The 15,045-nt window shown below is 36.9% G+C and overlaps 1 protein-coding gene across 6 annotated transcripts in view; it reads left to right on the forward strand.

Moving 5' to 3' along the window:
* The window catches only part of EXOC2 (exocyst complex component 2), a 128,350-nt gene that overhangs the window by 7,663 nt on the left and 105,642 nt on the right, over positions 1-15,045 (forward strand). For 5 of the 6 annotated variants that reach the window (XR_008465148.1, XM_054193557.1, XM_054193559.1 and 2 more), the window contains exons 2-4: positions 6,905-7,060; positions 12,045-12,221; positions 13,653-13,779. Coding sequence is in view for 5 of the 6 variants with exons in the window: in XM_054193557.1 (XP_054049532.1) it covers positions 6,943-7,060; positions 12,045-12,221; positions 13,653-13,779 (422 nt within the window). In the remaining variant the exon portion in view is untranslated. The remainder of the gene's footprint in view (positions 1-6,904; positions 7,061-12,044; positions 12,222-13,652; positions 13,780-15,045) is intronic. The other variant, XM_054193558.1, reaches the window with a different exon arrangement.

A 15,045-nucleotide genomic window follows, 5' to 3' on the forward strand; every position in this document is an offset into this window, starting at 1 on the left:
TAGCCATGAAGGTGTATCTTGCTGGGTTAAGGAAAGCAGGACCTCTGAGATACTGAGGAAAACTGTGAGCGTGACGATTGTGAAAGCAAAACTGCTGCCCTTATTCCTTGGCTGCCTTAAAACTAAAATCTCTAGTACGCCCTTCATGACCGATTGGAATATTCGGGAGCCCTTTTATAAAGAGAAGGGTATCGTATTATGTTACTTAATACTCCGAATCTTCTATTTTTTGTCATTTGCCCTCTCCATCGCAAAACTTGCACATCTTCCCAAATTGAAACTGATTTTGGCATGTAACATTGTCCTGTAGGTTAACATGTTTGTCAGTGTTAATATTGGCTTGAATCAACATGCCGGATATGACAGGGCAAGACAAATGAGGCTTTGTTTTTTCGATGTGACGGTGAAATTACCCCCTTTTTTATGTTTGTTCATCTTTTCATTATAAGTAGCTTAGTGGTGTTTTGAAGAGTTTTTTTCCCCCCTAAATGTAAGATTCGTGAGCACTTCTTGTTTAAATTGACAAGTCTTCTTTTATTATTTAAATAAACATGCATAGATTCTTAATATCACTTGGAATTTCAGCATTGTTTAGCTTATTCACTTCCCAGTCTTTTCTGGCAGGCTTGCAGGAATGGACTTTGTATTATTAATGCAGTGTTGAAGGCTGTGGAAATTCTAGGGCACTGAAGATCTCCAGAGGGGTTAATAAATGTCAGTTATTTTCACAGTGCTGCTTTTTGGATGCTTTTAAATCTTGGTTTATGTAGATTGTCTGTCTGAATTTATATTGTTGGGAAGATAAAGCACAGAAAAGGTTGCAATAGTGTTTTTCATCATTTTGTAATGGTTTTGAGTACAAACGTGTAGGAAACTTTTTGCTATGTCGTCTCTCTTGGGGTCATTTGCTATGTCCCTTCACTGACTCTGTCGTAGTGTATTGTGCTTGGGGGAATCCGGATTTTCTAGTGAAAATAAATTATTAGATTTATTTAGTAGAAGCACAAGTTTGTGTAGTTTAAGGTGAAAAGGCCATCACATAGGTTCTGGAATCTGAGTATTTATTGCTTGTTTAAAAAAGGGCACTTTGTAATTCTGTTAATTTGGAAAGCATTTAGTTCTGTGATGTTAGTGTGGTAAGAGTACCTCACCTACTGGTTTCGGGTTGGTTTGTTTTTTAAAAAGTAAACAACAACATCTGAGGCATACTGTGATTTGAACATGAGTGATGCTCTGGTCATTCCCCCTGTTCCTGCCTCAAGATTTTTAAGATTGTATTCTGTCACATACATATGAGTGAGAACAAATAAATATTTGATACCTGAAGACTTGAATGCTTGTTTGTATCTTAGACTTTCTCAGCGATGACATTTTTCTTGGCATTTTTCTTTCCTCCCTTCTTTTCTTTTTGGCATTTTTCTTTCCTCCCTTCTTGACAGCTTAGATTCCCTTTGCTAGATGACCATGGCACTTGCATTGACCTTGAGTCTGTCTTCCTCTGAGAATCTTTTAAGTTCAGTGTCTGTGACAAAGTACCACTGAAAACTTTAACGTGACTGAATTTTCAGTCACTGGAACCAATTTGCTATGTTGTTCTAAAAAGGAGTTTCTGACTTCTAAAACATTTCAACTGTTAATTTTTCCACTGGTGAAATTTGTAAGGTGTACCTGTACGTTTTCCAAAGTTCCGTGCCTTCGTGATGTTTGTACTTTTCCTTTGGGATTTGAACTTACCATCCAATTTAAAATCCTTAAATCCTCAACTTCTGTTGTTCACTTATTTCATATTCTGGTACTTTTTCTAGAGTGGCAAGCAGTACTCTGCTTTACAGAACAGATGTGGTAGCTATTGGCATTTCACTTTGTGTGTGTTTTTTCTCTGCTTGCCATTGAAAATTGAATGGGGAAACCTATTTAAGGAGTCTTGCTTTAAACCAACTGAAGGTTTACAAGAGTCAAAAAAGCAACTAGACTTGGGTTTTCTTTTATGTTGGGCCATATTTCTTTTCTTCATTGTTTGTTTTTAAAGTGGCTTTTCTTAGGATAAAGAGTGAAGATGCCACCTCTTTAGCAAGCTTGTAATGCTCAGAATTGTCTGGATTTTTATTTTTTTTTTAACCAAACCTTTGTGAGAGTTTATTTGAGAAGCTCATGTAAAGATGAAGATGATGTTTATGAAAGGCATTTTTCAAGATGGCTTTGTAGTAGGTGGTCTTTGCAGAGGCTTTCTAACTCCTTGCACTTTCATAACAAGAATTATGACAGAATAATAGAATAATATGGGCAAGATCATGGGAGCAGTCAAACAGATGTCATCCATGTTAAACTGTTGGGGAGATATTCTGAGGAAATGAAGTTTTTTTTAAAAAAAAACGGCGGGGGGCAGAGTAAGGAGGGAAAGAGAGCTCTATTTGTATAGAAGATTGTCCATTGCAAAAAAATAGTCGTCTTAACACTTCTTCAGTGAGCCTGGTTCCTCAGAGGAAACATCTTGTATAGAAAACCATCTTTATGCAGTCTGCCCTAGTCTGTATAAGAAGCAGTCTTTCAGTAAGAGGGCTGCTTTTAATATTATTATTTATTTACATAATACATATTTGTAAATAATAGGACTTCTATTTAGGGCAATGTATAGAATTGCAACAAAAGCTCTTAATTAGATGATTGTATCTTTTAATGAAAGGAAAAAGTAATTATTTTTTTCAGCTTTGTTTAAATATTTAAAAAAAAACTAGAAACTTGCTTTTGGGCTACAGTAGTATACTTGCTAGGCTTCCCAATAAGCTGTTCAGTTATTTTAACTATTGATGTGTTTGTCATGACGGAGAGGAAATATTATAAATGAATTGAAGGCTCCCAAGCATTTATTTGATATTTGTAGTAAAGACAGATTCCATAGAGTTCCTTCACTTACTCTTTGAAATAAAATAAACCAATTGCTGTTTAAAAATAATAATAATAGAGCATTTCAGTGCTGTAGTGCTTTTGTAATGTGTTGAGATTTACTGTGGTATTCTCATTCCAGTGAGGTATTTTAAAGCAATTCTGCAGTAAGTATGGAAATACTTTAGAAGAAATATTAGACCTCAGGAGGCTCAGCATTTTTATTACATTTATTTAGCTCATCACAAAGAGGGATTTAGTGCCAATTTCTGAAATCCAGAAAAATATGTTGTAATATTACTTTTGAGTTTTGGTATTGATTCAAGACAATTACCTGTGTGCCTAGGTATTTTGAGAGAAACAATGGCTACAATTCAAGGGAACCATAACTTTTTTTTTTTTTGGGGGGGGTGGGGGGAACGAACCAAATTATACAGAAGGAGCTTCTATTTTACTTTTTCTCCTCGGTATTTTTTCCTCTCCATAAGACTACTGAGTTCCTGAAGATGGCTTTTTTACACCTGCGTTACTGATTAACATTGTATATAAATCTTTACAAAAATTGCTGAAAAGTAAAAGAGGTGTGTTATGTTGTCTTACTGGTATCTAGGCACATGCTGCTTCCTGCAAAAGGTGGCTCAGTGTGAACGTGGGGGCATAACCCCACTGTTTCTTTACAGCTGTTGTATGTCTTCGAGCTCTGCTGAGGATCTATGAGAAAAGCTACAAAGACTACTAGATAAGATCGTAAGGAATAGATGCAGTTTGTCCTCCTCGCTCTAGATAAACGTAGACACCTGGCTCTTCTCTGGCATCCTCTTTCATCAAATTCTGAGAGGTCTGAACTTCTGTGCATATGTCATGCAATTGTGTAGGAATAAACAAGACTCTCCCTGCAATTTTGGATTCTGATTGCTCCAAGTAGTGTTAAGTTTAACAGTGGGAACTGGGAAGCTTATTTTTCTTTTGCTGCGTGTTGTTTTGTCAGGCGATGCTGTGGTAATGTAGCTTTGAATACAGTGCAGATTGGAGCTGGGCAAGCCTTGTGACTCCAGGACTAGGGATCTTGACAGAAGACCGGGTCTATCACTTTCACCTGTAGCGAGGAAGTGGGTCAGCAGTAGCGCAGGTGGGATATCTGGAGAAGACGGCTCGGGGCAAGGAACAGGAGGTAATAAAGAGGAGCTACTAAGGTGTCTGGATTTGAAAGGAGAATTGGGATATTAACACCCCTCTCCCTCCCTGCTTGAATTTATGGATAAGAAGTCAGAGAGGAAAATCGGCAGGAGAGGGGTAGGAAATAACTCATCTGCAAGACTAGGACCTGGCCTCAGTTTTGAAGCAAGGCAGAGACTGTCTTTCTCTGTGTGTGTGTGGGGAAACAGTTCTGGAAAAGAAATAGGAGTAGGGCAAGAGGGAGGGTCCTCTGCCTGCCAGAGCACAACCTTCTCTTCCAATGCTGGAGATGACTCACAGCTGATTTCTTTGTAATCTGCTGATACAGCCCTCCTCTCCTTCAGTGCTCTTCTACCCACACGGTTGTAGACTGCATCTGTTGACTACTCACTGCTAGCCTCATGTTGGGTTCATGTAAAAGCTTCCAGTCTTTTACATCCACACTTCTAAGACCATCCATATGATAGAATATAACTTAATTCCTTTTTCATTGGTTTGTTGTTTGCAAAAATCTGGGAAATTAGTGTTTTATTAAAAACATAATGTAATCTTTAATGTTGTGAAGTCAACCGGTCAAGAAATATGAGGTTTGCCAGTTAAAAACACAAAACTAAAACAAACCACCTGAGTTCCAGACATATGTTGTGTGTGTTGTCATGGGCTTTTACCAGATTTTCTTTATGTACTGGACACAGCTAACACACTGCAATTTACTATATTCTTGTTTGTTCAGCAGGAATCTGCATCTCTTCATTAATTGCACACTCCTCAAAAGTAGTCTGAAGTTCTCTCAAGATATTAATAGTTCTGTGGTGTTCAGAGTATCTAAATGCCTCTTCCATATTAATGAATTTGTCTTTAAAATAGCTGTCGTGATGTGTGATAGCATTCCTGGTTTAAATATGTGAAAATGAGAAACAGATACTTAAGATCGAACCTGTTTATAGATTTGAGGTGGTTATTTAGGACCTGAATATTTCTGAGCACTGTGCAGCATTCCTTACGTTCAGGGTACATTTCACACTCACTTTGGGTGTGGCTGTGGGCTCTGAAGTTGGACACCCAGAAACTGAGAAGAAAAAAATGTAACTGTAAACTTTTATTATAAGTGACCTGCTATGCATCTGTAGTGTAGGTTGAGACAGGATCCTGTTCTGCGGGCAGTATTTGATTACTTTCACCAGGAGATCTTCCTCCTTATTCCTGCCTTTCTGATTTCTGACTTCATTGTGTGTTAGAATTTAAGAATACGAAGAAAGAAACCGGTCGGTGGGAACTTCTTTGATCCTCATGACCAATCTATCTAGTAACATTGGAAAATTTGAGGAGGCTGGGTAGAAGTGTGGTGTATGATGGTACAATGAATGTATTTTGTATACGCAGAAGTGGCTGAAACAAAGGTATCTTATTTAATTCTGGTATTTCCTAACTGCAGGTGCTTGGAAACTGTAACTTTACTGCAGTTTACTGTTAGGAATAATTTACAGAGGTTCTCGGTTTCATGGACTTGACTATTTGCAAGTAAAAATAGAAAATATATCTTGATCTTTATGAAGCTTGGCTTATATTCCACATGTTTTTTACCAACCTGAACTTTAAAAATTGTGTACACTAAAGTGTTATATATGTGTACCTGAGTTTTTTGAATGCTGACCTGTTTCTTCATTCCTGGATTTTCTTAGAAATAAAAACATTCTTCCTATAGTTTATTTTTGGTTCTTACCTTTCCAGCGCAGATGAATTCCAATTAGAAGCTGACCATAGCTAACTTTACAAAGTTCCAGAATACCAAATTAAAATTTTTTACTAGGAATTTTAAGGATGTTGTTGTGTCTTAGTAGAAAAATTCAGGAGTCATGAAGTGGAATGAGTGATGCAAAATTACTGTGGAATTCCATAAAAGAAACTTTTGTTTGTCTTACGACTTCTGTAGGACCTGCGTACGTATGTGCAGGCTCTCTATGTTTAGTAAGTGTCATAAACGTGGAGAAGTTGGTGGGACCTAATGCGCTTCAGGTTATACTCATCTGCTTCTTAGAGCTGCAGAGCTGCTCAAAGGAAACTGCTAATAAGCCATAGGAATTTGTGATCGGTTGCATTGTAAATAAATGTATGCTGTGTAACATGCATACCGTATTGGTGTTGGTATTACAGAGCTAATTAAACTGGTTTGAGTTGGCTCTTAATTTCAGGTGTGAAGGAATAATCTTCTGGAAATGCTTCTTTGATAATTTTATGTAGGTTTTTATTGCTCTGTGGGGATAGTATTGGTTTTGTTGATGTTCTCTGCTACTGTAGTGTCTGTAAGTAATATTTTAATTTTCCCAGTTTCTGTAAATGTTGACGCTTTATACAAATAAGTGCTGGGAGCTTCTTCCCATGGGACTGTCCACGCCAGTAAGTCTAATTTTGATGGGGAAGTCATCCAAATATGTAATCATAGTCTGTTACTTAGCTTAGCAATTCTAAACTTTCTAAGGAATACGAGTACAATAATAACTTTCTAATAGAGGATTGAATAGGCGCACTTGAATTCTGACATAAGAGATTTGAAGTGTGTCTATATAGTTTCATTAAGCATTTTCAGGGATTAATATTTTTCTGAATATACTTCTTCTTTACAGTTCAGAACTAGAGCTATACTTACTTAAAAAAAAAAGGAAGTGCAAAGAAGGCTTAGGTATTCTTTATTGTTTTGTAATTATGTCAAAAAAGGCTTTGAGAGTGGTGTCCCATATTTACATCTATGTTTATCTACCATTTTAGAAGAACTGTCTAAAGGGTTTTTAATAATTTTTTACATAATATAATTATTGTTTTTAAATCACTGTTTCTTGCTGAACAGATAAAAGCAACTCAGTTTTCAGTAACTGAGTAGACATCATGTCTCGAGCACGGCAGCCCCCACTTGTAACCGGCATCTCTCCCAATGAAGGCATCTCATGGACAAAAGTGACGATCAGAGGAGAAAATCTGGGGACTGGGCCTACAGACCTCATAGGTAAGTTGAAAAAAAAACAAACCCAAAAACTTCTTTTGAGACTGTAGAGTGTCACATTTAGGATATAATTAGAGATAATTTTTTTGCACGGTAAAACCTACGTTGCATGGTACGAGGAATCCCTTTTCACAAATATACACCTGAATCCATAAATTCAGGGATGCTGCCGGATGTGTAACTAATCAGAATGGCCATATTTTGCTAGATGAACCTTAGCCTGACTCAACATGCTGTGCTGAACACTAAGAATGAATGCCCGTGGGAGTGTACTAGAAGAAGATAGATTTACAAGATGCTCCTTTGTTGCTTTCCCAGGCATTGAGAATTTCAGCATGGAGACTTTCCTATCAGAAGCATTTCCAATATGTTGGGAAAGTCACTGGGTGGTGTTGTTCCTTGAACTAGTGTGAAAGTCAGTTTGTGTATCTGCAGCAGTTATGGCAAAGTGAGTTCAGTGATCTAACCACGCATTTTGCGAAGAACCATTTCCTTCGCTGTTCTGATTTTAACATGGTAATTTCCTTTGAATCACCATAGCTCTTGCACTGAAAGAGGGAACAAGCAGTTTTCTGCTATTCTCCTAACCATACATATCTTGATCGTTGCTGCTCTGTTGCCTCTTTTCCAGGCTGAAAAGTCCTAGCGTATTTAAATTTCCTGCATGTATCTTTGACTCTTCTTATTGCTCTTCAGTGAATCTCTTCTAGTTTCACTAGCAATCATGGGTGAAACATCATCTTGGTTACATGCAGTGTTCAGGATGTAAATGCACGGTGGCATAATACTGTACCCTCACTTTTGTTTTGTATTTCTTCCATAGGGTTCTGTTTCCCGTATAACTCCAACTAGGCATCAAACTAATGTTTTTAATTGTTCTGCCTATTATAGTCCCCTGATTTAATGCCTGAGGGTTAGTAGTCAGTTTGAGCTTGTCACCTGTGAATTTGAGGTTTTGCCTGTGTGTATCATGTCTTTGTTCATTGAATTTCAGCTGCTGTTTTGTAGCATCTACATTACTACTCAATCTCATAAGGTCTGTTCTGCATTTTTTCTAGTTGTTACGGTCTTTACATTCTTGATAAATTAATATCATCAGCAAACTTTGTAACCCCTTTATCTTGTCATTTATGAATATATTGAACGTGAGTGATCCCAGCACATACCCTATGGAAACTTCCCTCAGTGAAAACACACCATTTACTGTAACTCTGTTTCTATCTTAATGAGCTCTTTAGCCATTTGAAGATCATATCCTATAGCTGCTTCATTTTCTTAAGGCTTTCAAGAAGGACTTTGTAAAGTCTTCTGGAAATCCAAGTTAACTATAGCTACTGGAATTTCCCTTATTTCTTTTGTAAGTTAAGCATACGTATGCTTCAGTATTCATGTTAGAGACAATTTATCTAATTTGTTGTGGAATCATGACTCCTCTGAAGTCCACTGGAATTTTGTTTGGCTTTGCTAGAAACAATATTTAATTTCATGGCTGTAAACCAAGATTTCCAAATTCCATTCTTGGCCACCACAATGAACTTTATGGCCAATCATAAGCTACTGCAATTTTCCCCTTCACTTCAGTTTGCTGACTCTCAAAAGGGGAAGTAGTATTTTCCTGAGCTGCGAGACAAGGTTGCGGTACAGTAATGAATCTTTATTGAGAAATAATCAAATAACTGATGATGTTAGAGGTGAGTATATTTCTGTGTATTTGTGTCGTTGATGTACTCCAATAACCTCATTAGTTCATTGGTACGATCCTCTTAGAAGTGATCAGTGCTAAATCTTGGAAGGAAGACATCTCCTGAACTGTGCCTCGGTATTACAGCTGACTAACTGCTAGTATTTTTTCTTGTAATTTTTTCAGAGTAACTCTGGTAACACATAGCCGCTGGTAATCTCATGTTTTGAGGTAAAAATAAAAAAAAAATAAATAATGCATTGCCTTATTTTTTTTCCTTAGCTCAATTCTCAGCTTTCTCCAATAAGTGACTAAGGCCCCAGACATGTAAAGATTTCTTTTCATGGTTAAATTAGGCATGTAAATGTTCCCTGTGACTTGAATGGAAATACTTGCAAAAGTGAGCCTTTGTAGGCATGAGATTTAAGCAAGTTTGAGTGAGGGTTTTATAAAGTTTATGATCTGCTATTTGAGATGCATTAGAGTAAAATGAAAAGCGAGAAACTTTTATATATATATACACAAACAGAATATCAAATAATAGAAGAATATGCCTTCTTGTTTCATTTAAGAGAGAGCCTTCTAATAATCTCTTTGTATCTTTATAACCGAATAAACTTTTTATTTGTAACTCTATAGCTTATGGTACACAAAATCAAATCCAGGAGATACCTGTAACATTTATGCTCTGAAGGCTTAGTTTTGTCTTTTAAGATGTGTATTTCATAGGCATTGTAAAATTGTGAATATATAAGCTTAACCAAAATTGGAAAGTCTCAATTAGAGAACTACTTGAAAGGCACATGCAAGCTAGAACACAAGTCTGATGTCTCAAAGATCTTCGCACCACACAACAGACTAAAATGCAACTTTATTTGACGGGAAATTTTCTCTTTTTGGGGGAAAAAACAGTTGTATCTGCACTATCAAAAGGTCTCCCCCAACACACCTTTGATTTAGAAATTGTCTTGTGCCATTGCTATATTTAGTGTATATAAAATGGTATATAGGTACATAAAATGTTAATAGAGACTTACTTTCTTTTGCATTTTTGAAGTACAGACAAAGACTGTTTCCCTCCATTTCAGAAGTGTCAGATCTTATTCTCTTGAGAGCTTTAGCAACCTCTGATGAGTAGAAAATAATTGATACAGGGATCTTTAAAACAGTTGTTCAAAAATGTTTACCTTATTAAATTACTAGAGCTCAGATACTGATTTTAAAGTGGTACTTAATTTAAGCATGGATTCAGACACTTGAAATTCTAGGGTGAAAACCTCTTTAGGAATGGTTCATACGAATTCTTTCAGTTACTCTTTGTTCCTACCGCAACCTTTTTTCCTTCAGAGAAGTTACTAGCATAAAAGCAGAAAAGAAGTAATAATATAACCTAAGGTTAAAACCTATGCATCATAAATGGGTGGGTTTTTTCTTCCCCTCTGAATAATTAGAACTGGCCTGGTTAAAATGTTGCAAATAAATAACAAGCAAAATATTTTTTTATTTTAATGTGCTTTTTTTGTGCGAGTTTTCTATTTTGCCCCACCCCCGCCACTATTCAGGCATCTTTTAAGAAACAAATCTACTGTCCTTGCTAAAGTGAAATTACTTTCAGTTGTAATAAGAGTCAGTGCCTTTCTGTTTTTTATTTTTTGGTTTTCGTTTTCAAAATAGTATTTGGCAGGGAGTAAGGCATTTTTATGTCTGACAACCATGAAAACTGCCAAATTTGTCTGCTGTGTAATGTCAGAGACTTAAATTGTGAGAAAAAGTAAATGTGAAGCTTTGGTACTGAGCCACATATGCTGACCCTTTTCTGTCTGTAAGTATTTTTTAAATTGGTCAGAGCTTTCTAGAAATTAAAAACAAAAGCCAAGCCAACAGGCAAGGAGCTGCCATGCTTCACTAATTTATACTCCAGTACAGCCAACACACTAGTATGGCCTTGTCCTTTTGGACATAAGGCAAAGTATTTCTAGAAGTTATTTAAGAAGAACCTAATGATGTGATTCTCCAAATTGGTACTATAGAAATTAGGATCTTGCCAATTCTTCAGTACAGCAATACTCCGATTAGGAATATGGAAATTGTTGTTCTAGATCCAAGAAAACAGTCCATCTATTCAAGCATCCAGAGTCCTCATCTGACCAGAATCAATCAGATTGATCGGTCACGTTGATCAGCTGGTCAGACTGATTTGATGCGAAGCCCTAGGAAGCCTTGGACCTTATATCAAGGTGTACCTCGAGACCCTGCTATAATGGGGAGACCTTATAGCAGCATTCCAGTACCTAAAGGGGGCCTACAAGAAAGATGGGGAGGGATCTTTATCAGGGAATGTATTGGTAGGATGAGGGGGTAACGGTTTTAAACTGAAAGAAGGCAGATTTTTATTGGATATTAGGAAAAAATTCTTTATTCTGAGGTGGTGAGACACTGGAACAGGTTGCCCAGAGAAGTTACGGATGCCCCATCCCTGGAAGTTTTAAAGGCCAGGTTGGATGGGGCTTTGAGATGTCCCTGCCCAGGGCAGGGGGCTTGGAACTCAGTGATCTTGAAGGTCCCTTCCAACTCTAACCATTCTGTGGTTCTGTGGTTTTTATTTCCTAGTTTGTCATTTGTACTTCTGTTATGAGAAAGTTTAGAAGAGGAAGTAGGTGAAAGTTACGTGACTGTTCTTTCACACAACAAGGGCAGTTTATTCAGGAGAATCAGTGTCTTGTGTCGTGGATTTTGTACAGAAGAGATTGAGACAGAATATTTGTCAATTAATACTTTTTTGACCAAAAAACCCCTTCTGTGTCCACAAAAGTACTGCTAAACAATAAGGTTGAAGAAACATCGTTCATTTTGAATATTTTGCAGAGTTTCCTTCTTATTTTTTTTCTGCTGTGCAAAGTAATATGGAGTGGACTTATAAAAGATTTTTTGCATACAGTTTTGATGGAAGTTTCATGTAAGTACAATACTGAACAGCAGTTCTCTAGTGTCTTGCAAACAAACGATCTATTGTACAACATGAAGTAAAAGTTGCAGTAGCCTGTAACTGGTGGAAGAGATTAAAATAAGCTTCAAGCAGTACTGTGTGTGTCTTGTGAAGTGTCACTAGAACAAAGGACCTGAAGTCACCTAGGGAACATCTGAAAAATGTATTTGTGATGCTTTCACTGTAGTTGACTGTACGGGACTGGAGAAGGGTCATATATTTATGTAAAATATATGAAGCCTCATAAATGTATTTGCATTACAGAACTTCAAAAGATACTTCTATTCACAGTAGGGTATTTATTTTTTTCTTTTTCCCAGGTTTAACAATTTGCGGGCACAACTGTCTGCTGACTGCTGAATGGATGTCTGCCAGCAAAATCGTGTGTCGAGTTGGACAGGCTAAAAATGACAAGGGAGACATTATTGTTACTACAAAGTCTGGTGGCAAAGGAACTTCAACAGTTTCCTTCAAACTGCTTAAACCTGAAAAAATAGGTATTTTTCTTGTTCGAATTCACATCTGTTTTCTTTGCTAAACAAATTATGACTGAGTGCCTCCTTTAAATAAAACGTATGTTTAAAATGGATCTACCTCAGGACAATCTTCAGTTGTCTAGAAAAAGCAGAGTATATCAATAAAATGGGCAAATATATACATAGATAAACTCATGGTATATGTGAAATTAATCCTCCTATCTCAATATCCTGATAAAACCCTCAATGACTAATGAAGAGCAGTCCTTTATTTTTCTGTAAGAGTAACACTAAACTTCTAAAATTTAAAAAAAATTTCGTAACAGATCCAGTAATCACTCTTGAGTGTACTAGATAAATACAAAATATAAACCAGCTCATGAGCTTTACACCTAAATCCTGAGCTGACAGTCCTTTAAAGAAAGTTGAGTCCTCAGTACTGTTTCTTAGTTGTAATTCAAACCGTCCTGCAAGACGGAAAGTCTGAAGTATTTCTCATGAGATGCCTAACCGTTGGAATGATGTTGCCAAGCAGTCTAGGACCTCTGATTAATCTAGAATCCAGTCTAAATACCCTCTGGATTGAAAATGTTTCTTTCAGAACACCTCATTGCTGAAGTTGGATAGTTATCTTTTCTAACATAGGGGTTCCAACAAGAAATGTTTTTGGCTTTTTTTCTCTGAGGTTCAGTGACGGTTAAATAACACATAATTTCTCCCACGCTGTACTAAGACCTTAATAACAGAAAGGTGAATCAAGTGTAAATGTTATGCAGTGAAGCTTTTGGTGATGGGAGAGGAGAACTGATATTTTAAAAAATGGGTAAGTGTGGGGATGGGGTAATTTCTGGTGTGGAGTATCTGATGAGCATGTTAAAGAAGGGCATGGCCAGTATGGCTGGCTGCATTTTTGGCTGAGGACCGAGATCTATTGTGCCTCACCTTTATCCATTGTCTGTGCTAAAGCTTTGGAAAAAAAGTCAGTCCTGTGTCCTTTGAGTCCCCCATCTTGGCATGTGGCCAAAGTTCACTTCTTTTTGGTTAGTGAGTGGCACAGAAAAGGGATCTTCTCTAAAATATGCAAATAAGAAGACCTCCAGGTAATTGCTCATTTTGAAAGTAGTAGATTAGAAGGTTTGGACAGGTACCAAAATACTTGGAGGAATGAAAAATACTGATACTCTGTGATGAGGAACATGCCCTTAACGTACATGAAACTGCACTTTGTAAGAAGGTAATGTTTGATGCCCAGCCAGGAATACCTTTTCAGCAGCTATAATAAAATAATTTAGCATAATTGCATCCAGGTTGTTTTGCCATGTATCTTCCAATATATTACCTAGGCATGCATTTTATATTTGTTAGGATTTTTCAAATTAATTCAGTATGTTAGAAGCTGATGGTGCTGGACCGCCCTTGTTGTTTTAAGGATCTGCACTTTGTTTTTTCTAGGTATCTTGGATCAGTCTGCTGTCTGGGTGGATGAAATGAACTATTATGACATGCGCACTGATAGGAACAAAGGGATTCCCCCCTTGTCCCTACGTCCAGCTAATCCGCTTGGTATTGAGATAGACAAGTGAGTACCAAATGCCTTTAATCCACTTTTTTAGTGGTTTTCTCTATATGTGCCTTTGTGAATTCCAGAAGAGTTTAACAATTTGCAAGGCAGGGAAAGATTTAAAACTACATACATGTATTAGCTGTCGGTATGCTATTTGGTAATCAAAAGAATTGTTAGTGCACGTTTTATCCTGCTTCATAATCCTCACTTTTCAATCATCAATTAGAACCGTAGATAATCTAAAAGGCTGATATATTGAACCGCGGTGACGTTTAGATTTTGAGGACTGGTAAATAACCTAAGGCTTTGGATTTATACATTGTAGTTATGGAATACTTACTGTTGCATTTGAGTTTCATGGGGCTTTTAAGGATGTTTAGATTACTATCTGTTGCTAAAATTGCACTGTAAAATGTGATTTATTATACCACACCAACTAGTTTATTTTATTGAAATATTAATACTGTTTTCCAACCCACAAACTTCTTTACTTTCCTTCATAAGTATGGTGGAATTTATGACATTTTTCTCTGAAATAGAAACTTTATAGGGAGTGATAAATGGAATTAGAGGGCTTTAAATGGGACGCTCTTAGAGCTCCAAAACTGCCCAACTCCTAGTGGTAGCATCAAGAATAATATTTCTCTTGATCAAGATACCAGCTCTACCAAAACCAAAGGCTATTTAAAATTAAACTATTACCAGAGTGTTCATCTGCTGAATAGTCTGTGAGGGGGAGTGCGTAGGAGAAAATCTGCAGTGTCCATTGTTACATTGTTCTGATGGGGAAACTGCAATTTCCTAAAATCTGTATGGCATTTCTAGTGGGTCCGTCACCAGCTTCCAGCCTCTGGCTGTGCATTTTGTCACTAGTTTGAATATGTGTTTTTCTTTCTTCTCAAAGTACTAATCCATTTTTTTGTAATAAGCTGAAGATTTTGTCTCTTTCTAAGTATTTTTCTCTAGCCTCTGACATAACTTCTGACAGGTACTTCTTTCATCTTACCCAGTTTTCCAAGCCTGTTAAAATGCAGACTCTAGGACTGTGGACAGTATTCCAGTGTCTTATTAGAAAACCTCCCATCTCTCCTCCCTCTCCTGTTTGTGAATTAAAAAAATCATAATAATACTTTTTACCACAGTGCTGCACTGGCAACTATCAGTGAGTGGCTTTTTAACTGATTCTCTTGAGTTGATACTTTTGCTGCTGGCAAGATTGCTCATTATTCTGTAGGGATGGCCTAACTATATCTTTTTGCATTTGACCATGTTCCTCTAATT

The sequence above is a fragment of the Rissa tridactyla genome, chromosome 2 (assembly GCF_028500815.1).
Source record: "Rissa tridactyla isolate bRisTri1 chromosome 2, bRisTri1.patW.cur.20221130, whole genome shotgun sequence".
Lineage (NCBI taxonomy): Eukaryota > Metazoa > Chordata > Aves > Charadriiformes > Laridae > Rissa > Rissa tridactyla.